The sequence below is a fragment of the Hemiscyllium ocellatum genome, chromosome 14 (genome assembly GCF_020745735.1).
Source record: "Hemiscyllium ocellatum isolate sHemOce1 chromosome 14, sHemOce1.pat.X.cur, whole genome shotgun sequence".
Lineage (NCBI taxonomy): Eukaryota > Metazoa > Chordata > Chondrichthyes > Orectolobiformes > Hemiscylliidae > Hemiscyllium > Hemiscyllium ocellatum.
Window position 1 is genome coordinate 13,686,180 of NC_083414.1, and position 27,537 is coordinate 13,713,716.

The 27,537-nt window shown below is 39.8% G+C and overlaps 1 protein-coding gene across 1 annotated transcript in view; it reads right to left on the bottom strand.

The window, feature by feature from the left end:
- Window positions 1-27,537, bottom strand: part of LOC132822253 (twinfilin-2) — a 141,977-nt gene that overhangs the window by 60,633 nt on the left and 53,807 nt on the right. The window contains exon 3 of the mRNA XM_060835387.1: window positions 9-187. Within this exon, the coding sequence (XP_060691370.1) occupies window positions 9-187 (179 nt within the window). The remainder of the gene's footprint in view (window positions 1-8; window positions 188-27,537) is intronic.

A 27,537-nucleotide genomic window follows, 5' to 3' on the forward strand; every position in this document is an offset into this window, starting at 1 on the left:
CAACTTACTGGGGAATGATCAGGTGACCAGGAAATGAAGAGCCATTCATAGCCCTGTGCATTCTGGCTATCGAGGCGATAAAGAATATAGCACGGCTGCATGTCCTCCAGCAGGGGAAGGATGAAATTATCGTAGTCTTTGTCCCATGTCTGTAATGGCTCCTTGTACATCCCCAACACTAACTGCTCTAGAAGAGAATTAAACACAGTTAATTTCACATTTCAAAATGAGTTCTTGCTTTGCTTTCTCCAGTATTAATAGCAGGGTGGGCAGAACTATAATCTAACAATCCCTACTTTACAAAGCTATCAAAGTGTTAAATGGTAAAAGAAGAAATGTCATTCCTAACATCACAATCATAAAATCAAGTGGTGAGCAGAAAGGAACACTTCTTGATGGGGTGGGGTGGTGGAGTGGTGCGAGATAACATCACAGTTTGAGTAAATCTGGGGTAGACAAACAGGAGGCTGGAAAAACAGCAAGCCAGGCAGTATCAGGAGGTGGAGGAGTTGAGTAAATCTGGAGCCACTCACGTGTGCCCGACTGTCACTAGTGATAGAGGTCTGGTAGATGATGCACAGCTGGGTTGTTGAGTAACCCTTGATGCAAAATAAAGTGCATAAACAAATGTCACAACCTTTAAGCAGAACTATCAGATACTGGACCTGGGAATACTTTACACTGACTCTATAAGCCCTAAATGGAATTGCTTAAAGGCCAAGCTTTCCTTGTCCTGGTTACATTATTTTCCATAATGAAATGCAAATAATTTGTCACTTGACATTAGGTTGATGGTAGTATATATTTGACAGCATTGTGATGATGCTGCTCCTTTAACAAGGTTGGGCTGTCCTTGGGTTTTTTTCAGAGGGGTCGTACAGACAGAGGCTCCATTTTGTCTGTGTTTATCTACTTGAAGAAGCTTTTAAATTTTAAACAAACATTTGTACAATGAAAGGGAGTGGTCAGTTCTCCCAGCTCAGCTTTTTCCTGGTTTGGTTTCAGCAAGCAGTCAGGTTTTTTTTTGAGGCTGCTGGTCAAAGAAACAGCTACATGGAAAAAGGTGTTCCATGCTGAATCTCTCTCTCTGCTGTAAGACCCTCTGTTTGATTTTACCTTTTTTGCCAAAGGGTGTATATGGCGATTGCTGCAGGAATTTGGAACAGCTCATTAAGTTGTGATAGACTCGATTAGGTTTTTAAATAGTTAAGTTATTCTCTATTCTGTTCTCTTTTGTTTGTGTTTTGGTAATCTTGCAAATAAATTGTTTTGTTTGAAACTAAGTGGTTGACCAGCTGCGTCGCTCCTGGAATATCCACTCTACACCTGCTCAAAGCAACTAGAACAGTTACAGTCTGGGCTACCTTCTTGAAATGTTTTGAGGGGGTCTGACCTAGTCTATGACATCATACAACGATACGCCTGTCCTATATATTTCATTCAGAAATTCTGAAAACTGTATAATGCATATAGATTACACATAAATTCTTCTGCACCAACTTGTTGGAATATTTCTGCACAGAACTATACTGGTTACACTCAAACCTGGTACGTAGTTTGAACACTAATTTTAAAAATGATTGAATAACAAAAAAAAATGGCGTTTGGTCTTGCTCTTCTCTGTCTCAAAACAATACACTGTTAAGAAGGCACACGGTGTGTTAGGTTTCATTCGTAGAGGGATTGAGTTCCAGAGCCATAATATCATGCTGCAACTATATAAAATGTTAGTGTGGCCGCACTTGGAATATTATGTACAGTTCTGGTCCCCGTGTTTCAGGAAGGATGTGGAAGCATTGGAAAAGGTGCAGAGGAGATTTACCAGGATGTTGCCTTGTCTGGAGGGAAGGTCTTATGAGGAAAGGCTGAAAGACTTGGAGCTGTTCTCTTTGGAAAGAAGAAGGCTAAGAGGGGATTTGATAGAGACATACAAGATGACCAGAGGATTAGATAGGGTAGACAATGAAAGTCTTTTTCCTAGGATGATGACGTCAGCTTGTACGAAGGGGCATAACTACAAATTGAGGGGTGATAGATTTAAGACAGATGTCGAGGCAGGTTCTTTATGCAGAGAGTGGTAAGGGCGTGGAATGCCCTACCTACTAATGTAGTCAACTCAGCCACATTAGGGAGATTGAAACAATCCTTAGATAAGTACATGGATGATGATGGGATAATTTAGGGGGACAAGCTGAGAATAGTTCACAGGTCGGCACAGCATCGAGGGCTGAAGGGCCTGTTCTGCGCTGTATTGTTCTATATTCTATATCAGGTAAGGTAAAGTTCAGTTTATATTTCAGTAACTAAAATTTATTACTTTAAGTAAAACTGTTCCAAGAAGGAAATTGACAATAGTAGAGCAGAGTCTATGCATTTATTTAGAACGTCCAGAAAATTGAATACTGAAAGCAGAAGTCAGGACAGGGAGATGAAAACTCAAGGAAGCACAAGACATTTTGTCAATTGGGCAGATATCTGCAGGTCAATGAATTACCAATAGACAGACCCTTGATGTTCCAGGGAAGAGGACAAATGTCAAAATTTACCATGGTGAGATTAATTTGACGGTTAATTTGTTGATAGATGACTTTTGATCTGAAATATTCACTGATATTTTCCAATTTACCCATGCAATCTTTATTGAACTTGATTACACCACAACAGAAATTTTCAGAAAATCTCATTAGCGGAGGAGAATCGGCCCAGAGACAAAATGTGGTGCCTTCAACGGTGATTGAGACCAGCATAGACAGTGGCAGGGTGGTGAAGGAGGGATGGCAGTGCAGGCATTGTTGCTGATGAGCTGGTTCAGGACTGATGCACTCTCTTTAAGCTATATCTTGCTTTTTCTTTCTTATTCTTAAAACTACTCAAAATGACGCTGGTTCATGGTGTTAGTGGAAAAGCTTTTCACTGTATTTTACTGTTTTTCTCACTGTAAAATACATCTGGCAGTAAAAATCATTCACTTATATGGATTTTTATTTTCATTCATGGCATGTGAGCATTATTGACTTGGTCAGCAATTTTTTTGTCTACGCTTCATTGCCTTGAACGGAGTAGTTTACTCAGCCATTTCAGAGAACAGTTAAGAGTCATCCATATTGCTGTGGCTCTGGAGACCCATGTTGTCCACAGCTGGTAAGGGCAACAGATTTGTTTCCCCTAAAGGACATTAGTGAATCAAATGGGTTTTTAAGACAAATTGACAATGGTTAAATAGACATCAGGTTTTGATGCCAGATTTTTTAATGAATTCGAATTTCACCATCTGCCATAGTGGAATTCGAATCAATGTCTCCAAAACATTAGCCTGAGTCCCTGTATTACTAACTCTGTGAGGTTCTATTACGCCACCACCTCCACACTAAATTATTGTTTCATTAGTATTCGCAAAGAAATGCAGTATTTATTTTGCATACATTCGCAAATCCATCCACGGTTTGGCATGTCAGTTCTACAAAAGGGAAGCAAATTGGATGGCTATAACTGCATTGATTAAAAAAGAGATTTATCCACATTGTACAGTTAAGTCCCAGCTCCACTTCTGAAATTACAGCAGACTTGAAAGAGATTAGCACAGATATAATTATTCCATTTGTGCAATGATGCATCAGAACACTACCCTGATAACCTCTAAATCAAAGCTACAGCATAAACCTTTCCTCCTTATATTTATTTAAATCCTTATACTTTATATAAATGAATATATATTTAAAGTATGAGGGAAAAAACAGCATCACCTTCAGCTTACCTTTTATCCTCAAGACTGTTTTTTTAAAACAATGTTGGCAAAGTTAGCAAACAAATTCATTCACATGACAGCACTTCATGTGACTATCTCCTAGGTGGCAGATGTTATGCATTTGGAAATGCTATTCAAGGAGGCTCGACAAGTTGCTGCAATGTATTTTGCTGCCCTCGTTCGTTGGTTGTGGAGGGAGGGTATGTGTAAGGTGGTGGACGGGGTACTAATTAAGCAAAATACTTTTCCCCTGGATAATGTCAGGCCTCTTGAGTATCGTTAGACTTCATCTAGACTTACTCTCAAGTTAGGTCCTATGAATGGTGCATAGGCTCGGAATACCAGCAGGTGAACTACTTGCCTTAAAATTCCCAGTCGCTGACCTATTCTTGTAGCCACAGCATTTACAGATATTTTCTCATTAACCTGATCAGTGATATTACAACACGCCTCTGGAGCAGGTAGGAATTGAACCCAGGGCTCAGAGAGAGAGAAACTACCATTGCACCATAAGAACCCTCATAGTACTATATAGTTGACCCAGTTAAATTTCTGGTCCACGGTAATATTCAGGATGTTGATGGTGGGGAGTTTAGCAATGGTAATGCTGTTGAATGCTGAGAAGGGATGGCTAGATTTGGTCTTGTTGGAGATGGTCTTTGACACCATGTAAGTGCCATACAATATTAATGATCACGAACATTTGCAATTTTTGAACAGATTTTCTTCTTTTTATAAGCCCACCATTTTTCTGGCTGACAGTTAGCCCAGGACAAGGGGAGCATAGTGGTAATGTCATTGGGCAAGAAATCTAGAAACTTTGTTCTGGTGATTTGGGTTCAAATCCAACCATGGCAGGTGGTGAAATTTGAATACAATATAACTCTGGAATAAAGAGCTGGCCTAATTATGACCATGAAACTACTGTCGACAGTGATTAAAATCTCATCCAGTTTACTAATACCCTTTCGGGAAGGAGATCCATCTTCCTTATCGGGTCTGGCCTTCACGTGATCCCAGACTCTTAAGTGCCCTCTGCTCATTTAGGGACTGATAATAAATGCTGGTGTAGCCAGTGATGGTCACATCATATGAACTAATAAAAAACAGTTAGTACAACTATATAACTGGTTGTCAAATGTTTTGCTAGAGCCTACTAGACTAATGTTTCCTCATTTTGTTCTTTCCACCGTGGAACAACTCCAAGACTCCATTCAATAACATATCTTGCCAGGAGAGGATGGACATATGAACACAAGCACTAGGAGCAGGAGTAGGCAATTCAGCATCTTTAGCTTGCTCTGTCATTTGATTATAGCTGATCTCAACTCAGCCTCAACTTCAATTTCTGTGACCCTTAAACTGATTACTAATTAAACATTTGTCTCGATCCTCCATTTACTCATGTTTACTCAATATCTCAGCATCCATCACAATCTAGGGTAATGAATTCCACAGATTCATAACCTTGGACAGGTGTACTTTCTCATATCTATTTTAATTCTGCTACCCCTTATTCCGAAACTATACCCTCTTGTTTTAGATGGTCCTACATGAGGAAACACCCCAAATCGACTTTGTCAATCCTCTCTGGCCTTTTATATACCTGATTAGATCTCTTCTCATTCTAAACTCCAGAGATTATAGGCCTAAACTGCTCACTATCTCCACACAAGACAAACCCCTCAGCTCGGCAATGTATTGAACCTCCTCTAAACTGCCTCCAGTACAACCACATCTGTCCTCAAGTATGGGGACCAAATTTTTTCACAACACTTCACAGGTGCAGTCTCATTAATGTCTTGTGTACTTGAAGCACCACTTCCCTACTTTTATATTTTGGGTATAAAAACTCCATTTAGTCAAATGGCACTTGGAAGTATTAATGTGCCATAACATTGTTTCAAAGCCAACATACAACTTGTCATGTCCTTTGACATGATTCACAAGACAAGGAATGTCTAACTGATTTCTTGAGGGCAGTACAGCACTTTCTTAAATTTAGCTTTCTTAACCACCCCTGTTTCATTTAACTGCCCATGTTACATTGTAGGGGACAACTTTCCTGACTTTACTTCAGTTGCACAGTTCTAATAATATTTATTTTACCTACAGACTGAAAAATGTAACAAATTCAATAACTACAATTTTGAACACTTGATATTTCCATTTCCTCGTCCAGAAGCTCATGAATGTTGTCACTGTTGCCCCATTTTAGTTTCCTCCGGACACTGCTGCTATTACTGTGTTCACTCAAGGCTGATATTACAGCACTATGTTTTGTCAGCCATGAAGGGTGGTTATGTGCAGCTTTCCAGTTTCCAACGACAATGTAATTTTTTCTCAAAGTCAGATATTGTAGAAATACAGATTTATTTTCTTTTGAACATTCATTGTACCAACAGGAGAATATTTACAACACAGTCTAATCTACAACATTGAAGGCACAGGATTGGATTGTAGACAAAATAAACCATAACTGACTACATTTAATACAATCATTTACTGAAGAATGATATATAACATATTTCAATACAAAAGATAGAACCTTTGACTGGTACGATGCAACTTTATCCATTCTTTAACCGAAAAACTACTGTTGCTGATATTATCAGAGAAGAGCTTAATAGGTTCATATGAAATTCTTATGTTACTATTCTAACACAAGCAAGCCTACTTAATCTAAGTTTAAAATCACAAATCAAAGCTTGGAAGTACAAGCTTTTGGAGCGCTGCTCTTTATCAGGTAGCTAGTGGGTCAGAATCATAGCACACATAATTAATAGTATAAGATCAGTAATGCAACTGATGCAACGTATTGGATAAATCGAGATTGCTGTTAAGTCTTTAATCACTTAGAATGGGTTGCAGGTTTTGGTTCATTAATATGTAAATCACAGAATTTCTTTCAAGTCACATTCCCATGATAACTTAAGGTTTTATTAAAAAAAAGTGACAGCTCAGCTCAGATAATGCATTAAAAGTGTGACATTAGAGTCTGTCTGTATTCTAACCTTGAGTCAGACTGGTTCTATTTCCAAAGTAGAAATTTATAAAATGTCACATAGACTGACTGCCTACAGATTGTGTGTTTTTTGAATGAAATCTGCAAATACAAATGTGCAAATGCAAATTCACCTCATCAACATATTGAGGGAGTGTGCGTGTGTGTGTGTGTGTGTGTGTGTGTGTGTGTGTGTGTGTTGGGGGGGGGCTGAGAGTATGTGTGCGCGCTTGCTTGATGCAGTGTGCGCGAGTATGACAGACTGTATGCCTATAAGAGTGTGTGCATGAGAGTATGGGGGTGTGCATGTGCGTCTGAGAGAGAGAAGGAGAGAAAGAGATAGAGAAAGCGCACGTTTATGAGAGAGGGTCTGCATTTGTGTGCGTGATCATGTGTAAGAGTGCAGGTGGACGTGCACTTGTGAGCACGTTTGTGAGAGAGAGAGTGTGTAGTGCAGTGGGGTCACCTGCAGTGTGACATGAACCCAGCATTCTCAAGCATGAGGATGGGCATTAAATCTTGGCACAGCCAAGACGCTCATATCCCATTGATTAAGATTTTTAAAAATCCATCTCTGGAACAATTCTGACAAATCTCTTCTGCACCTTCTCAAAGAACATCTCACATCCTCCCGAAAGCGTGACAACCACAACAAGATGCAATAGTTCAGTTAGGGATAAATACGAACTTTGAACAGATTTGGTACAACTTCCCTGATTTGTACTCATGCTTATGAAGCCCAAGGTTTCAACTTATACAACCATCCCACTTTAGTGTCAGGAATGTTTTCATTCACTTCCTTCAGAAATCTTGGATGGCAACCCATGTTCCTCCTAGATTTTCCTGCCACACTGCGGACCTCTGAGGTCTGTGCATGGACCCTCTGAACAGCTTTACAGCCAAGCAGCTCAGAGGGAACATTGATAAAAGCCATTAGGCCTTGGTGATTAGGCACTCTTTAGTATCATTTTTTTTTCATTTCCCTTTTTTGGATATGCAAATATTGGTGAATTATTGTTCTTGACTCAATATTAGTTCCTTGAAATTTTCTGGACGTCAGCTGGTGCTTCGCTCAGTTGTAAACAATTAAGCAAGGTAATTATTCAATATATAGGTTATGTACTTATAGTCACTGAAACCTGGTACTTGATATGGTCAAATACTGTTTCCACATTGTTCCTCATCATCTATTGCTTCCTTTATATAGTTGTAAAAATTGTGTTAGTTTTGTTACCTTTAGGTCCCTTTATATACTCCCCTTTTGTAGCTTTTACTATCTGATTGCTATCTTTTATTGTTCTTTATACTTTTCCCATTCATTAGGATGTGTGCTATTGGCATTTGTGTATATTTTTTCAAAAGGTATAAATTGTCCATTACCTCTTTTGTCATTCATCACTTTTATTTGCCAAGTAGAACTGATGCCCTGGAGGGATATAAACTGGTTGTGCATCACATTATATAAATGATTTTTTGAACACCTCCCACTGATCCTCTGTCATTTTATCCAGGAAAAGATTTGCTCAGTCATCAAAACCAAAGCTTACACCTTTCTACTGTGAGCTATGTTTTAAATCAGATCTCAGAGAGGACAGAAATTTAATTTGTTGTGCAATCTCACAAACAATCTTGACATGAATAATATCTCATGCTACACTTCCAACATTCTAGCAAGATTTACACAATCTATACAGCAGCAATGCTCCACTTACTCAGGACTTGGCGAAACAACACCTAGAATATTTCTGGTCTTCTTATCTGAGGAAGGATGTTCTTGCTATAGGGGAGGCAGCAAAGGTTTACCAGAATGATTTCTGGGAAAGCGAGACTGACATATTAGGAAAGGCTGAATTGGTTAGAAATATATTAACTGGAATTCAGAAGACTGAGGTGGTATCTTGTAAAAACCTATACATTTCTAAGAAGACTAGACAAGGTAGAAGCAAGAAGGATGTTCCCGAAGGTGGGCGAGTCCAGAACCAGGGGTACAGAGTAAACCATTTACGATTGAGATGAGGAGACATGTCTTCACTCAAAGAGTGGTGAACCGGTGAATTCACAATCACAGAAAGCATCCAAATCTAAAACATTGTATAATTTTAAGAACAATTTGGATACAGCATTTGCTGTTAAAGGGATCAAAGGATATAGGGGAAAGGCAGGACCAGGCTACTGAATTGGATGATCAGCTTTGGTAATAATGATTGGTGAGCAGCATACAGGGCCAAATGGCCTACTTCTGCTCTTACTTTTTAGTCCTCTAACCCAAACCTAGAACTGCGATCTAAACTTCAGGACTGTCTTAATACTTTCAGGAAGAATGATGCAGAAAACACAGTCTTGTATGCAATGTCATCAGTAAATGATTGTAAATTGATAAAGGAAAAATTAAAGAAAAATAATTGAAGCAAAACATAACAATAATAAAAAGATTTACAATTTTATTCTGCTGGTCGAGAAGCAAAAGTCTGGTTGATGACAAACCTCTGACTCGGATGGTTGGAAGTGGGATGTATGAAATCATGCTTGGAGGACTTGTTTTGGCAGCGAAGTTCGAACTCACAATCCTCAAAAAATTATGTCAAGAACATTTTTTTTACTAGAATCAATTTGTTAAGTAGTTTGTTTGGGTTATTTGAAAACAATGATCAAGAGTTTTCAATCAATTCCAACTCGTGCATCTTTGAAGGTAAAGTTGATTAAATACAGAGCAATGGGAAGAGAATGGGACAATTGCATTAGATTTGGATTACTCAAACAGTCGAGGCAGATTTCATGGTTCAGATGGTTTTTTTCTGTGTTATAAAGTTCTGTGGTTCAATCGTTGTGTATGAGAAGTTACTGTTTGGAAGTTACTATCAGCGATTTGAGGCTAAGCTAAAGCATACATATTATTTTAAAAGATCATTTGGATTGATTGCAAGATAATGATGCAATCACAGCTATAACATGACATGTGGTTGAAAATGATTTCCTCAATACAAGGAGTGGCAAAGAACCAGAGTGAGGGACAATCTCTGACACACAGGCTTTAACATTAATCATATTGGGGCTCAAGTTCTCAGATGCTGCAGTAAATCTCTTCCTCACTGCTGAACAAGAGATTGCTGCATACATCCAAGCATTAAGACATCAAAGAAATAATTCCGTAAGTTAAGCAATATAGGGTCTACTGATACAAACTCTATTCTCAACTCAAACAATTCTCACTTTAGGTTGTAGTCCCAGAATTCAACTTCTTTGTAACTGTGGCAGGATTGTGTGTTTGGGTCTTGACAGTGATGTCAGGAACAAATGCATGTTCCAACCAATCACTGGAATGAAAGTAGTCACATGATAGTGATTTTCCCCAATTTGGCCACGGTGGCCTGAAAGCAAGCTAGCCTTTCAATTAAGGATAGCTGTGGTCTCTCAAAGCTCAGGGACCAATAAGAGAACCTCCTGTATGCAACGTGGTGGATTCTTAACTGCCCTCTGGGCAATAAAGGCTGGCCTAGCTGGTGATGCCCTCATCCCATGAATGGATAATAAGAGAATGCTGGAGTTGCAGCCTGCTATTTCAGGTAAGGAAGACATCTTCACATCTATGCTCATGAAATTTACAGCAATCCAAATAAAAAGATGACTACAGCTGCTGGGCTTTGCCTGTGGTCATGCCTGAAGCACTGCCATTAGTTGCTGCCCATAGTTGGCTTGCTTTTTCCCAACTCCATTTAGGACGTAGGGCAAGTGGAAAATTCCAGTCCCTCTTTGAAAACTGGCCTTATAGTTACTTTAATTGACTACTCAGGCAGTTGGCCCTTCTGTCACTGATCTTGTCTCCATGAAAAGAGTGCGTGGCAGGATGGCAGCATCACAACTTCAGTTGCCTCCACTCTCCTCCCTCCTCTCCCCTACTTGTATCAGATTGAAAGCATAGTCATAGGGCTGGCTTATTGCATATGTGTTTGTGTGTGCGCGCCCCACATACCAGCTTAAGTTTCCGGGGGCTAGCCTGCCTCTATTTGATCAGCTCAACCAGCATTAATTTTTCAGGGGACATTACTTTGATTAGTATCAGGTGAGACTTCTGGCCATCTATAAGAGGAGGCTCCATCTCATAGAGGACCGGCTAATCATAACCCAGTAGCTTACATCTAGAACGGTGGTCACTGCTGGTTTTGGTCATTCACCCTACCTTAACTGAGTTACTTTTAAAAATTGCTGTACAGACAGGTAAAGGATCCTTGATAGAATTTTAGCCTCTGGAATGCTGATATAGAGTGTGGGTAAAAACAATGACTGCAGATGCTGGAAACCAGCGTCTAGATTAGAGTGGTGCTGGAAAAGCACTGTAGTTCAGGCAGCATCCGAGGAGCAGTACTGCACCACTGTAACCTAGACTCTGATACAGAGAGTGGAAGAGTTTCTGATCTTGTACAAATCTTAAATTTTGAAAATATTTTTGATCCTTCAATAGTTGTCCAATAAACAGACACAAATACTATGAATTAGTCTTTTCTTGAAGATATTATTCTAAAAATGATCTGAGTGCTGAATTTTGTTGAAAGGCGAAAGGAAGATTGAGTGGTTGGGGGAGTGAAGAGTCAAGTATTTTCTCCATAAAGTACACCTGTCAATCTTTAAAGAAAGGATACAGTGTTGAGAAATAATAAATATTATAGGGATTCTAGGAGACTGTGCAAAACACCAAATCTCTCAGCTCCCTGTCCCTTCAAGCACCATCTGCCTTGCAAAGCTGCAGATCATGTATTGGACTTCTCATAAAATTCATCAATCTGGAGTGGAAGCAAGTCATCTCCAAACCTGAGGGACTCCCTAAGAAGAAAGTCGCTAATGAGAGCTTTAAGGAAACTGGCGAAGGAACCACAGAGGAGATGAAGTGATTTTCTAAATGCAGCAAATTTTATGATCTGGAAGTGTGGTGGAAACAGATCCAAGGAAATCTTGCAAAAGAAAACTACACAAATACTTGAAATTAAAATTGCACTGTTCAAGGGAAAGCACAGGGGAGTGGGAATAATTTCAAAAATGTTGGCAGACGTGATGGCCAAATGGCCACTTTCTTTGTTTAAGATTCTGAGTGTCTGATCGTTGAGGCATATTACAAAGTTTGTGAAAACCCACGTATTTTTGTTACGTCTGCTCTGTTATGAATGTCCTCTGATGACGCGATGGCATCTGCGTATATCCTGAGGGAGACACCGACGTCCCATGAGTGAATTAAAACAAAACTCACAACTCAAATTGTGCTCTGAGATTATAGAAAATGCTGCAGTAATATGTATATCATATGACCTCATGATTGATAATTTCCAGATCAAAGGTAACACCTGATGAAAGGGGAATAAGTTGCAATTCACTAAACATAGTTATCGTTACATCGCAGTTTTAAGTTTTCTTATTATTGCACTATTTTCTGGTGAAAGTAGTGGGGTGATGACCTTTCCTTGGGTTTTCTTCAACTGGATACACCAAGCGATCTCTCCAGGTGTACTCAACAAGGGAATTACTCAACTGTCTCCAATCTGGCTGGGAGTGATGACATCGCTAAATGCAGCCATCGATTTATGTGTCAAAGCATGACAAATTACAAAACTTCAGTACTGGGTTGAAATCAAAGCAAATTCACAATCATATTTGCCTCAATGCCATGGATATTTCCATTATTAGGAGATGTGCAAATGTGATCTGGATTAGTTACAAATTTATCTGGCTATTGAGGGAGTGCAGTGTAGGTTCACGAGGTCAATTCCTGGAATGGCGGGACTATCTTATGTTGAAAGATTGGAGCGACTGGGCTTGTATACCCTTGCGTTGAGAAGACTGAGAGGGGATCTGATTGAGACGTATAAGATTATTAAAGGATTGGACATTCTGGAGGCAGGAAACATGTTTCCGCTGATGGGTGAGTCCCAAACCAGAGGACACAGCTTAAAAACAAGAGGTAGGCCATTTAGGACAGAGATGAGGAGAAACTTCTTCACCCAGAGAGTGGTGGGTGTGTGGAATGCTCTGCCCCAGAAGGCAGTGGAGGCCCAGTCTCTGGTTTCGTTTAAGAAAGAGTTGGATAGAGCTCTCAAGGATAGTGGAATCAATGGTTATGGAGATAAGGCAAGAACAGGATACTGATTGAGGATGATCAGCCATGATCATAATGAATGGTGACGCAGGCTCGAAGGGCAGAATGGCCTAGTCCTGCACCTATTGACTATTATCTTTTCTTTCAGGAATGAAAGGCTTCACAACTACATGGCATCAAATGACATTCCTGCAACCCATCCCAAGTCAAGCAGGAAATGAATACCTGTATACAGCAAAATTAGATACTTGTAGTAGTAGTAGTAGTAGTAGTAGTATGGTAGGAGGGAAAATATCAGGGTCCATTATAAAAGATTTATTAGCAGAGCAGTTGGAAAACAGTGACAGGATTATACAGAGTTAACATAGATTTATGATGGGAAATCAGACTTGATTAATCTACTGGCCAAAAATGAGGACTGCAGCTGCTGGAGGTTAGAGTCAAGATTAGAATGGTGCTGGAAAAGCACAGCAGGTCAGGCAGCATCTGAGGAGCAAGAAAATTGATGTTTCGGGTTAAAGCCCTTCATCAGAATGAGACTGGGAGCCCCAGGGGTGGAGATAAATGGGAGGGGGGGGGGGGGTTGGGGTGGGGCTGTGGGGAAGATAGTTGAAAGTGCAATAGGTGGATGGAGGTGGGTTTGGAGGTGATAGGTCAGAGGGGAGGTTGGAGTGGATAGGTGGGAAGGAAGATTGACAGATGGAACAGGTCATGAGGACGCTGCTGAGCAGGAAGGTTGGGGTAAGGTGGTGGGAGGGGAAAAATGAGAAAACTAGTGAAGTCCATATTGATGCCATGGATTTGGAGGGTCCTGAGTTGGAAGATGAGGTGTTCTTCTTCCAGGCATTGGCAATGCTGTAACTAGTTAAGTTGACAATGGGGAGCAAGTGGATGTGGTTCACTTGGATATTAATGCTTTTGACAGAGTCACATATGAGATTAGCATGTAAAATTGAAGTGCATGGTATTGGAGATAGTGTATAGATATGGGTAGAAACTGGTTGGCAGACATGAAAAAAAGGGTAGGAGTAAACAATTCATTTTCCAAGTGGCAACCAGTGACTAACTAGTATAGGGATCACTGCTTGGACCAGAGCTATTCACAATAAATATTAATGATTTAGATGAGGACTAAATGTACCAGTTCCAGGTTTGCAGACAACAAAAACTGTGTGCAAGGGTGAACTGTGAGGAGAATGCAGACTTCTTCACTATGCTTCACTATGATTTAGACAAGTTGTATGAGTGGGCAAACACAAGGCAGATGAAGTATGACGTGGAGAGGTGTGATGGTAGCAAAAACATGAAGGCAGATTATCTGAATAGGGAAATGGGAAGTGTCTTTTTACACAAGTCATTGAAAATAAGCATGCAGGTGCAGCAGGCAGTAAAGAAAACAAACAATATGTTCCTAAGGGGCAATGTTTTCAGACAGACGGTGGTAGGTATATGGAATGAGCTGCTAGAGGAAGTGGTGGTGGCTGGTACAATTGCAACATTTAAAAGGTATTTGGGTGGGTTTGGAGGGATATAGACCAGGTGCTGGCAGGTGGGACTAGATTGGGTTGGGATATCTGGTCAGTACGGACGGGTTGGACTGAAGGGTCTGTTTCCATGCTGTACATCTCTAGGACTCTATGTTGGCCTTCATTGTGAACGGTTCAAAGACCAAAGCAGGGGTGCCTTGTGACAATTGTACAAGCCCTTGGTGAGACTAACCTGGAGTATTGTGTGCAACTTTGGTCTTCTTACTGGAGGATGGATGTTCTGGCAATCAAGGGCTTGCAACAAAGGTTTACTATTCTGATTCTAGGGATGGCAGGATGGACATATGAAGAGAGGTTAGATCAGTTACGACGCTCTTCACTGGAATTTGAAGAATGAGAGATGGATCTCAGAAATCTATAAAATTCTAACAGGACTGGACAGTGTAAACGCAAGAAGAATGTTTCTGATGACTGAGTAGGGGGTGCAGTCTAAGGGTATGGGATAGGCCATTTAAGATTGAGATGAGAAGAAATTTCTTTATCCAGAGAATTGAGAGCCTGTGGAATCCCCTACCACAGAAAGTGGTTGAGGCCAAAACGTGTGATGTTTTCAAGAAGGAGTTAGATATAGGCCTTAGTGCTAAGGGATCAAAGGTTTAGGAACAAACCAGGAACAGGATATTGAGTTGGATAATCAGCCTTGATCATTTTGAATCACAGAGCAGGCTTGAAAGGCTGAATGGTTTACTCTTGTTGTTATTTTCTGTATTTCTATGTATCCTATAGCAGTGTGGCAGATTAAAAACTACAATAATACATCACTAAGACTGACATACAGAAAATTTTAAATGTACAAAATCTTATCGAATCAGCAGCAGAGCAAAGCTTCCCTGTTCAGATTTATAACTTGGCCATTTTAAAAGAAGCCATTCAATTAGCAACAGATTGATGGGTACATCATAATCTGCAGGTTCCCCACCAAGCCACTCTCCAGAGTCATTTCGAAATATACTGCCATTTCTTCATTGTTGCCGGATCAAAATTCTGGAGCTCCTTAGGGCATTGTGGGTCTACCTATAGCAAATGAACTGTAGTAGCTCAAGAAGGCACTCACATCCATCTTCTGAACATCAACTGGCCCAGTCAGCAATGCTCACATTCCATGAATGGACTTTTAATAAAGCAACTTGTTTTATTGCTAGCAGTCCCAATACAAATCCCATGCAACAATAATGAAACCAAAAAAAAACCCAAAAAGTATTTGCAAATATTTTGTGAAATGAAGTTGACTTTATTTTGCTGTGGATTTGGAAACATGTCAAATAAATCTGTTTTAAAGTTCAAATGTATGACTGCCTAGGTCTCTGAAGACTGATTATAAAACCTTGCCTTTTCAAAGGAAAGTGATAGCTCTTACTCAAGGTAAAAGAATCTTGTGAGTACATGAGATTCAGATGCAAGGAGCATCTCCAAGAGAACATCGTAAAATGTTAAGTTCTTATCCCAAAAGCTTTTAAGAAAATAACATTCTTAATGCTCATTTAAAGCTCAGACAATCTCGTTAGTTTTCTTTCTTCGCCTCTTGTCTAGCAGGAGCTACAGGTTAGCAAAAGCATGGATGAGAATACATGAATGATTAGAGGGGGTAAGATGATGGTTTTAATGCATACAGCCATGCACCACATTCTTCATTTTACCAAATTAGCAAGTTGGTTAAATATCAGTTTTCAGAAGCTCAAGATTTCCTCTGTTATACTTTTGTACTGGCATCTGAAAATGTTTATCTAGTTGCCATCATATCCTTGAAGGCATTCCACAATTCTTAAATTTTTTGAACTTTATTAGCCATCTTATTTTTAGTCTCTGATTGCTTTGATGTAAAGTTATTAAGATTCAATGCCTAATTGTGTTCTGGTCACTCACCGCTTACATTTCAACAAAATGATGAGCAGGGAATCAATTTTGATCAACTTATGCACAGCACAAGGTTTTCAAATTCCAAATGCACAAACATGATCTAACAAACTCTGAGTTTCAAGTCTAAGAGTCCTTAAAACTCTGGCCTTCTCAGCACATAATATAGATGTAAAAAGTGAGGTCTGCAGATGCTGGAGATCAGAGCTGAAAATGTGTTGCTGGTTAAAGCGCAGCAGGTCAGGCAGCATCCAAGGGACAGGAGATTTGACGTTTCAGGCATAAGCCCTTCATCAGCCCTTCCTGATGAAGGGCTTATGCCCGAATCATAATATAGATGTCAATGCACAGACATCATCTCACCACATCAGTGTCCTAGACATATTTCTTAAATTAATTCGACAAAATAACTGCATGTCATTGAGTTTATAGAACTCTGGAATTCTCTGCAACTAAACTTTAATGTGAAACTGTAATAATGCTGTACTATTGTACTACAAGAGCAGGACAGTAATTCACCTCACCTTATACAAGCCACATGTCAGGAATATATGAAAGAGTCTCTATTGCCTGGATGACAGCAGTCTCCAACAAACGAAAGTCTAATCATCCCCATGACATCCAATGCTAATACCTTTGTTCAATCCTCCTCGATCAACATTTTGGGTGCTACCATTGACCAGAAACTTAATTGGGTCGCTATTTAAGTGCTGTGGCTACAAGGCAGCAGATACATGGGAACAACACAACCTTTAGGTTCCTCTCCAAGCCACTCACCATTCTGACTTTGGGAACGTATTGCTGTTCTTTTAGTGTTGTTGGTCAAATTGCTGGTATTCTCTCCCTAACAGCATTGTGGGTGTACTTACTCCAAATGGACTATAGCTCAAAATAAAAACAACTCACCCCTGCTTTCTCAAGGACAGTAAGGGATGGACATTAAATATTGGCTTAGCCAAAGGCCACATCCCATGAGTGAATAAAAAAAATCAAGTATCTTGACATGAAGACAAAGCAATTTGATTGGCAACCACTTCTTTGGACATTCATTAAGATACATTACAGTAAGTGACAAATTCTGTTCAAGTGCATTTATAAACATATGACCTCTACCACTTATCAAGAGGCACACAGGAACATTACCACCTATGAACTCCCCTCCAATTCACACATCATTCTGATTTGAAACTATATTGTTGTCCTTCACCTATTCAATTCCTTTATGAAACCTGGCATTAAATCTACACCCACCACGTTTCCAGGCAGTTGCGAAAATTCTTCTGTTGCTTCTGGTTCTTTTACCAATTATCTTAAATCTATATCTCAGTTCAATAAACATTTTTCCATTGGGAATAACTTCATCTCATTTACTCTATCAATCCTGTAATAATTACAACATATGGTAATACTGGACAACTCAAATCCATGGCTAGATATACTACAAGTTTTAATTTTTTAAATCTGGTGAGATCAGCCACTGGAGATAATTACACATAGCTACCAATGTACCTTCAATATGAGAATACCAAGTTGTTAAACAATAGAAAAAAGCCTCTCTAATAGACAATTTAGAAATCTCTGAACAGAAACAGCAAACAGAAAGATTCAACACTGTTCCAAGCAACATCCTTTACAGACACCCTAGTGAACTATCACGCTTAACTTCACAGTAAGATTTCTTATTCAACTGACTTCAAGCACATTCTCCAGATGAGACTCATCATCTCTCCTACAAGCATAAAAATACAGACCAACTCACCAACTATTTCTAGATTTCCTTGGACTACTGAAACAACTTAAGTCTTCTTTCTAACTGTCATAGCCTGGGGACTTCTATCAACTAAGCCTTCTCAACCTGGAGATTTATACAAACTAAAAACTCTCCTTTTGCTGACATGACTTGTCTTAGTCTGAAATCAGAGTCGAAAAGTATGGTGCTAGAAAAGCACAGCTGGTCAGGCAGCATCCGAGGAGCAGGAGAGTCGATGTTGTGAGCATAAGCTCTTTGGATGCTGCGTGACTGGCTGTGCTTTTCCAGCGCCACGCTTTGATCTCCAGCATCTGCAGTCTTCACTTTCATCTGAATTCAACCTGCAAGTGGGCCCTGACCATCTGCTTTGCTAGTCATTAAAGTTTAACTTTGGTAAACACTTCACTAGGCAGATAAAAGCAAATTACTGCGGATGCTGGAATTTAAAATGTTTTTTCGGAGAGAAGAGCAGTAGTTCTTCAGGGCAGGCATTCCTTTGAGCTTTGACAAAGGGTCAGTTAGACTCGAAATGTCAGCTCTTTTCTCTCCTTACAGATGCTGCCAGACCTGCTGAGATTTTCCTGCATTTTCTCTTTAGGTAACTAGGCAGATAGCTTGCTAATCTGAACTCTGTTAAAAATATGACTTTCTGACCTCTTAAAGAAAACGTTTCACCTTCATAGGACTACAAATTAAAAACCCAATTATCTCAACATTTGAATCCAAATTCCTAAACTATAATAATAAAACTTTCACCACAATATTCGTGATTTTGAATGCCTCCATCAACGCTCAAAGAAACTGACGTGCCTCAAACTATTCATGACTCCGATTTAAGTTTTGGGCCTATGGACCTTGGAATGCTAAAGGCTTAGGATTTTTGTTCATCACTAGACTCAAACTTACATTTCTGCCAATTATATCTTATCTCCAGTTGGAAATTAGTATGCATAATGGGGGAAACAGAGTTATACTATAAGTGCTCCCTCTTTTTAAACAAGGTTTAGAGCTGGCTATGAAGTCATGGGCATAAACTGATGCAAACGATCCAATTTAAAACAAGCCTATGTAATGCATGTTTAAAACTGGGTATGTAGTCATGGGCTTAAACTGACACAAATGGTCCAATTTAAATCCCCAGTTGCTGATGTCTATAAGTTAATGTAATGTGAGACGTGAAAGCAGTCTGAGCAAGAGATGTCTAAATCTGTGAGATCATAGCAAATTTGACCTTCGCAGATAAGGTATCAAAAAGAAAGGTAACAAAGACTTTTTTCAAACTGATATTTTCTCCCTAGGTTTTTCCCTCAATAGTTGATGATATATTTCTAAGAATGGGCAGAGTTAACATTTAAAATTTTGACTGGACTGATTAAGTTGAATCTGAATTAGAAAGGATTTAAAAATAAGGATTATCAGCTTCAAAACACATAAGATTCAATTCATATACACAGTGAAAATTACTGCTGTCCCGTTATGACAAATAGGAGATTTAATTAGATTTTTGCATCATTGTTTATTTCTTAACTTCTATCGACAAAAGTAACTGGTCACTTTAAATTCATCTTACTCCAGCTGTGTAACTGAGTGGTTATACAATTAACAAAAGAGACTATGAGATTGCTGTTCTTGTACAGGGAATATTTTGAGGGCAAACTTGCTAACTTCATGAAAACACCACTTGCTTTATTCTGAAAGTAATTGATGAGAGTTATCCAATGAAGTAATTTTTTTTCTCAATTGCATGTTCACCCTGTACTCATTTCAATGTCAGGAAAACCAAGAGGTGTCACCAGGAAAAGTGAAAAATACTTTGGACTGAAGCTGACCACATTTTGGCAAGTGTTAATTATGTTGTGCTTTAACGAGGATTTCTCTCTGCAAGGTTCAGTGAAATTTCTCACCATACTATCCAAACCACCTCACTAATGACCACAGCGTCAAGGTGCTCTGTAGGCCCAATGCTCGCCTACTGCTTACTCCTCACTGTACCAGGAAGAACTTGGATATGCTGAAGTAGACTGGCACCTGTGCTACTTTCAAAGGCATAACGCACCCGGAAGTGCACTGTTAGTCTGGAACTTCCTTACACAGTTCCTGATATTTGTTTGTATGCTTTGCGGGCAGACACTTAGAAGTCCCAGTGGATGGGATGGTGCAGAGCAGGGATGTCTCTTCACCTAAGACCAGCAGAGGATGCTATACAATCAAACTCCGCCAGCTTCACTAGCCCTCAGTCATCCCAAAGCCCCATCTTTCTAACCCTGCAAGTTCTCAACACTGTACATGTGCTTACTCAGGCCACTTTGCCTCACTGCCTCCATTTGCATAAAGTATGAATAGTTGTGCCACCAACTTAATCTCATTCAGTTGCTCACTTTATCTCATTCCAGGTGAAAACACCCACAATAGGGCAGAAAGAGCCAAGATGGAAGCTCAATATTCAGGTCCTTACCCCTATGAGAAGATCCTGAGCTTGAATCCTCCTACTAGCCTCCCAGGCTGAAGGCTGATTGAGCTTGACCTGACTGAGGACTGAAAATGTGTTGCTGGAAAAGCGCAGCAGGTCAGTCAGCATCCAAGGAACAGGAGATTCGACATTTCGGGCATAAGCCCTTCTTCAGGAATACTGACTGAGGACTGCTGAGAGCAATGTTAAGTATCTTAGCTTGTGTCTCTATTAAATGGCATACCAAGACAGAAGTAATGTGAACAGGTAAACTGATGAACATTCACCTACTGTCTGTTATTGGCCCATTCAATTTTCAGTTTTATTGATCCATAACACCATGTTACGAATCAGTGCACAATGGCTCTGGGGCTGTGGACAGTTGATTTTCAGATGTGTTACCTTATAAAATTCTCTTCCATAATTTCCCTTAGATGGTCAGTTATTCTTGATTCACTGCACCACAGCTTATGTGAAGGTGGTCTCATAGTGTTCCACTCAAAAAAAATGTATTTGCAATACCTCAGTGTTAAAATATAGATGGGTAAGGCCCCAAGGGATCCTTCCATATCCGCCACAAGTTCACCTGTACATCCACACACAACATCTACTGCATCCGCTGCACCCGATGTGGCCTCCTCTACATTGGGGAGATGGGCCGCTTACTTGCGGAACGCTTCAGAGAACACCTCAGGGACGCCCGGACCAACCAACCCAACCACCCCGTGGCTCAACACTTTAACTCTCTCTCCCACTCCACCGAGGGCATGCAGGTCTTTGGACTCCTCCATCGCCAGAACATAACAACACGACGGTTGGAGGAAGAGCGCCTCATCTTCCGCCTGGGAACCCTCCAACCACAAGGGATGAACTCAGATTTCTCCTGTTTCCTCATTTCCCCTCCCCCCACCTTGTCTCAGTCGGTTCCCTCAACTCAGCACCGCCCTCCTAACCTGCAATCTTCTTCCTAACCTCTCCGCCCCCACCCCACTCCGGCCTATCACCCTCACCTTGACCTTCTTCCACCTATCACATCTCCATCGCCCCTCCCCAAGTCCCTCCTCCCTACCTTTTATCTTAGCCTGCCTGGCACCCTCTCCTCATTCCTGATGAAGGGCTTATGCCCGAAACGTCGAATTTCCTATTCCTTGGATGCTGCCTGACCTGCTGTGCTTTAACCAGCAACACATTTTCAACTGTTAAAATATAGATGTCATTCCAAGATTAGTATTACTAGTAGAGTTAGTGAAATCCTGCACCTTTTCTTATTTTTAAAACCAGAGAAATAAATGAGGTTAAGCTTCTTCTAAAACACAACAACAATACTATATTTTGGCATAACCCAGCTCTCACTTTTAATAAGCTTGCTTAAATATACATAATTAATTATACACACTATCCAAAACCAATGGGTAGCATATGTCAGATTTAGAGAAATAAATGTTGTATAACAGTTTATTATTGTTTGCTAGGTAAAATTACAAAACCAGGCACTGCCATGTGAGTTTAGGTTTGCAGTCATGATGGAGGTGCCAGTGTTGGACTGGGGTGAACAAAGTCAGAAGTCACATGACACCAGGTTATAGCCTAACAGGTTTATTTGAAATCACAAGCTTTGGAGCACTGCTCTTTTATCACTTCACTTGATAAAGGAGCAGCATTCAAAAAGCTTGTGGTTTCAAATAAACCTGTGGGCTAGAACCTGGTGTCATGTGATTTCAGACTTTGGTCTGCAGTGATTGAGGACTCGGAGTGAACTTTAACTTGAACAGGAGATATATCTATTGAAAACCAGAAGATTTGGAAGAGACCTGAAACTTTAATGGATCCAGGGTAAATACAAAATGGAGTTGAATTGGGAAGGTTTAAATTGGGAACAAAAGCTCAACATATCATCAATGGCATGTGTTGAATCAGAATTGGCATTAAAACAAAGAATCCCTGCAGCTATTTTCACTTCAATATCAATTCAAATGCATGACAAATTCCAAATTACACATTATAAATCCCTCCCTATGTTGTGCACTAAAATCATCCTGTGTAATTCCCTGTCAGCTGCCGTCTTGGTACAAAAATAATCATATGCCTCAATGCACTATGCGCACGTGTAGAGAGTCATAGTCCATAGTCCATTGCGAAAAAAAAAGTGTGTGCTGCTTCCCAAGTACAACCATGCAATCTAGTGAGAGAAGGTTCACTAATCATCTACGTGAATGTGATATGTAGAGTTTAGATTACATTGCAGGATCCCAGGACAAGAATGCAGCAAAGACTTATCTACTAAGAAATATATACGAATTATTCTGAAACATGAGCAATAGTTGGCATAATAATAATGTCTTAAATGATTCTGCTCATTAACTAAAAAGCTGCAGTCTACAAAGGAAGGTTATTTTGATTGGAGAAAGATTTAAAAACTGCAAATAAGATTTCCAGGTGATGACCTTTATGTAGAAGTGCTGAAGAAGTCTAACAACCTTTCATTAGAACTGTGGCTCTATATATCATTTGTCTGCTTAATAATGCCTTTTATCAGCAGCCTAAAGAGTTCCTAATTATATAGTAAGTGTAGGAATCAATTGGTAGAAAAAAAAAGTAGAGATAATTTGGTTTCAAATATAATTTTAATGGTTCAGGCAAATGTAAATCATTGTTCCATTTTAAAATTACAATTAATTTGGTGAATCTGCTTATTATGTAAAGAGATAATGGTAGTTTAAGATGGTGAAAGATTTCTCTGATTTAGCATTTAGGTTGGTATATATTTATAACTGATCCTCCCTAGCAATATGTACTTGACTTTCTGTGTTCTTTTGAACTTTGTTTACAGTAAAGTTGGATCTTTCATAAACACCCCATTGCATATTTTAAAGATCAGACACAATGGGTGAAAATTCTATTCATAGAGTGCACTGAGTGTAGTGCACTTTCTTGCTGGGTAAACTAAATTAAAAGTATCTTTATATTCATATATACAATAGTAAATAATTTTTAAAATATCTATCTATTTCAGGTAAGAAAAACAATGAATGCACGGAATATGACAGAAGGCCTCTTTCCTAAAAAACACATCATTGGTGTCTTTGCCTATATTACTATTACCTGTTTATGTAAAGTATCAACACCATTCTCTGTACTATGAAATTATTCTTCGTTGCATTTTACAGGTAAATAACATTATAGGTAATGTTCTAACTGCTTCAGGAAAGTTTTTAACTGCTTGCAATGCAATTTGTTATTCCATTCTGTGCTGTACATCTCTATGATTATATATATATAGTTGGCAGACTTTGAAGCAAGATCACTTCGTCCTACCCATTTAAGTTTTATGGTACTGTATTTATTATTAGTTTGATGCTTGATGCTCAATGTCACCTCGGCTCATTGTAATCACTCTCAATCCTGGAGTCCACAGCTAGTTATTTAGTCCTACTCTGGGACATGATATCATGATACAGCTGTAGTCATTAATGTAGTGATGAGAGAGACTGCAATGTTACAGATACCAACTCACAATCCAGACAGAGTGCCTCACCATCTACACAGGTGCTGTGAACAATTCTATGGCACTTTCCTAAGATGCCTTGGCCAACATTTGCCTGTCAACTATCATAACCATAACCTGACTATACTGTCACTTTACCTCATTAGGACCTGGCTACACATCCAAAGCAGTGATTCATTGACTGTACAACACTTTGGGACTTCTAGTTAGATGCACATCTTTCATGTATTATTGCAATTATTTGAAATCTTCCTGACAATAACTTCATATCAAGATTTTAAATACACACTGAGCTGCATCTATCTATAAATTTCAATGTGTTTCCTAAAGAGAACTTTCAAAGCACCTAACAGATTTCTATGGAGTGATGTGGAAGTTGCTTCACACACAAGTGTTTTGTAATCAAAGTCCAGAATTCAATGAGATTGCATAATATGGAGAACACTTCACTGGTTTGCTGAAAATACACCAATTTGTGCAATATAAACTTATTGTGTAAAACACTCAAACAAACTAAACATATTTTCTTTTCAAACCATGAGATGTTATTTTCGTGTATTAGCATGTCAAACAAAATTGTATTTTACAATTTTGGGGCAAATTATATTTGCTGTATTTGAGGTGAGAAACTATAACTGATCCTACCCCACTGACCAATCACACTCACTGCTTCCAACACCTCCTTATAGCAGTGTTCCTGGCACAATTCAGTACTTCTTACTTTTGGAATATTGTGTGAATTTCTGATCTCCCTCCTATAAGGAAGGATGTCGTGAAACTTGCAAGATTTACAAGAATGTTGCCATGGTTGGAAGAGTGGAGCTATAGGGAGAGGCTGAATAAGCTGGGGCTGTTTTTTCTGAAGCATCAGAGGCTGAGGAGTGACTTTATAGATGTTTATAAAATCATGAGGGGCATGGGTAAGGTAAATACACAAGGTTTTTCCCCTGGGGTGGAGGAGACCGGAACTAGAGGGCATAGGTTGAGGGTGAGAGGGGGAAAGATTTAAAAGGGACCTGGAGGGGGGCAACTTTTTCATGCAGAGGGTGATGAATGTATGAAATGAACTGCCAGAAGAAGAGTGGAGGCTAGTGGTTTAAAAGGCATCTGGATAGGTATATGAATAAGAACAATTTAGAGGGATATGGGCCAAGTGATGGCAAATAGGATTAGATCAATTTAGGCATGGACGAGTTGGACCAGAGGGCCTGTTTCCATGCTATACACCTCTATGACTGTGTGCCTTGGAGCAGTTAAACACCACATTACAAGGAGATTCTCATAAGATTAGAAAATTCCTCCTGCAGTAGCATTCCCAGGAACTGTAGACTATAGGTGTTGGAAGTGGCACTAGATTGAAGTTTTGAAGCCTGGACCAGATGGTTGGTAGAAATTCCCAGGCTGAACTGGGAGGACAGATAAAGAAAACAAGCAGTGATCGGAGGAGCGAATGTCGGCAGAAGAAAATGCACTTTGCCTTATTGGAGGAGGAGCTGAAAAATGTGTTGCTGGAGAAGCGCAGCAGGTCAGGCAGCATCCAAGGAGCAGGAGAATTGACGTTTCGGGCATAAGCCCTTCTTCAGGCTTATGTCCGAAACGTCAATTCTCCTGCTCCTTGGATGCTGCCTGACCTGCTGCGCTTTTCCAGCAACACATTTTTCAGCTCTGATCTCCAGCATCTGCAGTCCTCACTTTCTCCTTATGGGAGGAGGAACAGAACAAAATTCCAGCATCAACTGGAGAGAGGAGGGCCAGTTTGAACTAACAGGGAAGAGGGTCAGTCAGAACTGATTGATGACAAAGGAAAATAAACATGTCTCTGTGAATGAGGTAAAAGGAAAGGCAACTATCTCCATATCATTCTGAAATTGTGTACAAAATTATAAAATGATTAGCAGTAGACTCCCCATATTTATCCACCATTTCTGTTTTAATTTTCTGCTGCAAAAGTGGTGATATGTTGGGTACCATATATCGCATACTCATGTGTATATTATGTTTTTGAGTGTAAACCTTTGGCCAATAAGGAGTCAACTGAAAACAAGTGGTATTTCTGGGGCTGAAATCCACCCTCTCCCATTGCCTCACTATCTAACTGTTTAACGCAGGGTGTTAACTGAATAAGAGTTGCCAAGGAGACTATTCTCGCCAATCCTACTTCCAAACCAGCGCAAAAACAGCCAAAACATACTTGTATTACTCAGTACAGAGTCCAGTACCGAGGATCAGAGGGGGTCTTGGCATGTTCACCAGTCCCTTAAGATATCAGAACAAATTGATAAAAAAGTTATACTTACCTTTGTTAGTTGAGGCATAGAGTTAACAGCAGGGAGATTATGCTGGAACTGAACAAAATATTGATTAGACCACAGTTAAAGTATTAGTTCAGGAATTCCTATTATTGGAGTTACGTTACAGCATTAGAGAGGGTGCAGAGGAGATTTATCAGGATATTACCTGGGCTGCAGAGTTTCAGTTCTGAAGATTGGACAGACTTGGGTTATTTTCCTTCAAGCATAGGAGAGTGAGAAGGGATATGATTGAGATGTATGAAATAATGACGAATACAGATTGGGTAGACAGGAAGAAATGTGTCCCCTTGATGGAGGGATCAACAACCAGGTGGGCAGGGATTTAAGGCAAACAGCAAAAGATTTGGAGGAAATGGGAGGAAAAACCAGAGGGTGGTAAGGATCTGAAACTCACTGTCTACAAGGGTGGAATAGATAGAAGCCCTCACAACATTTAAGGAGTAGCAAGTTTTGAGAAGATTTGTAGCTCAGGTTGAGGTTCTGGATGTAGGTTTGCTTGCTGAGCTGGAAGGTTCATTTTCAGACATTTCGTTACCATACTAGGCAACATCTTCAGTGAGCCTCTGGACGAAGCACTGCTGATGATTCCTGCTTTCTATTCAAATTTTGGGTTTCTTTGGGTTGGTGATGTCATTTCCTGTTCTTTTTCTCAGGGAGTTGTAAATCAGGTCCAACTCAATGTGTTGTTGATAGAGTTCTGGTTGGAATGCCATGCTTCTAGGAATTCTCGTGTATGTCTCTGTTTGGCTTGTTCTAGGATGGATGTGCTGTCCCAGTCGAAGTGGAGTCCTTCCTCATTTGTATGTAAGAATACTAGTTAGACAGGGTCATGTTGTTTTGTGGCTAGTTGATGTTCATGTATCCTGTTGGCTAGCTTTCTGTCTGTTTGTCCAATGTAGTGGTTGTTACAGTCCTTGCACGGTATTTTGTAACTAACATTAGTTTGCTTGTTGTCTGTAAAGGGTTTTTCAAGTTCATTAGCTGCTGTTTTAGTGTATTGGTGGGTTTGTGGGCTACCATGATGCTGAGGGGTCTGAGTAGTCTGGCAGTCATTTCTAAGATGTCTTTGATGTAGGAAAGAGTGGCTAGGGTTTCTGGACACGTTTATCTGCTTGTTTGGGTTTGTTGCTGGGAAATCTGCAGACTGTGTTTATTGGGTGCTCGTTCTTTTTGAAGACACTGTATAGGTGATTTTCCTCTGTGCTGCAGTGTGTGGTGGCTTATTGCAATAATGTTCTGATGCAGCTTTGTTTGTGGATGTTGGGGTGATTGCTTCTGTAGTTCAGTAT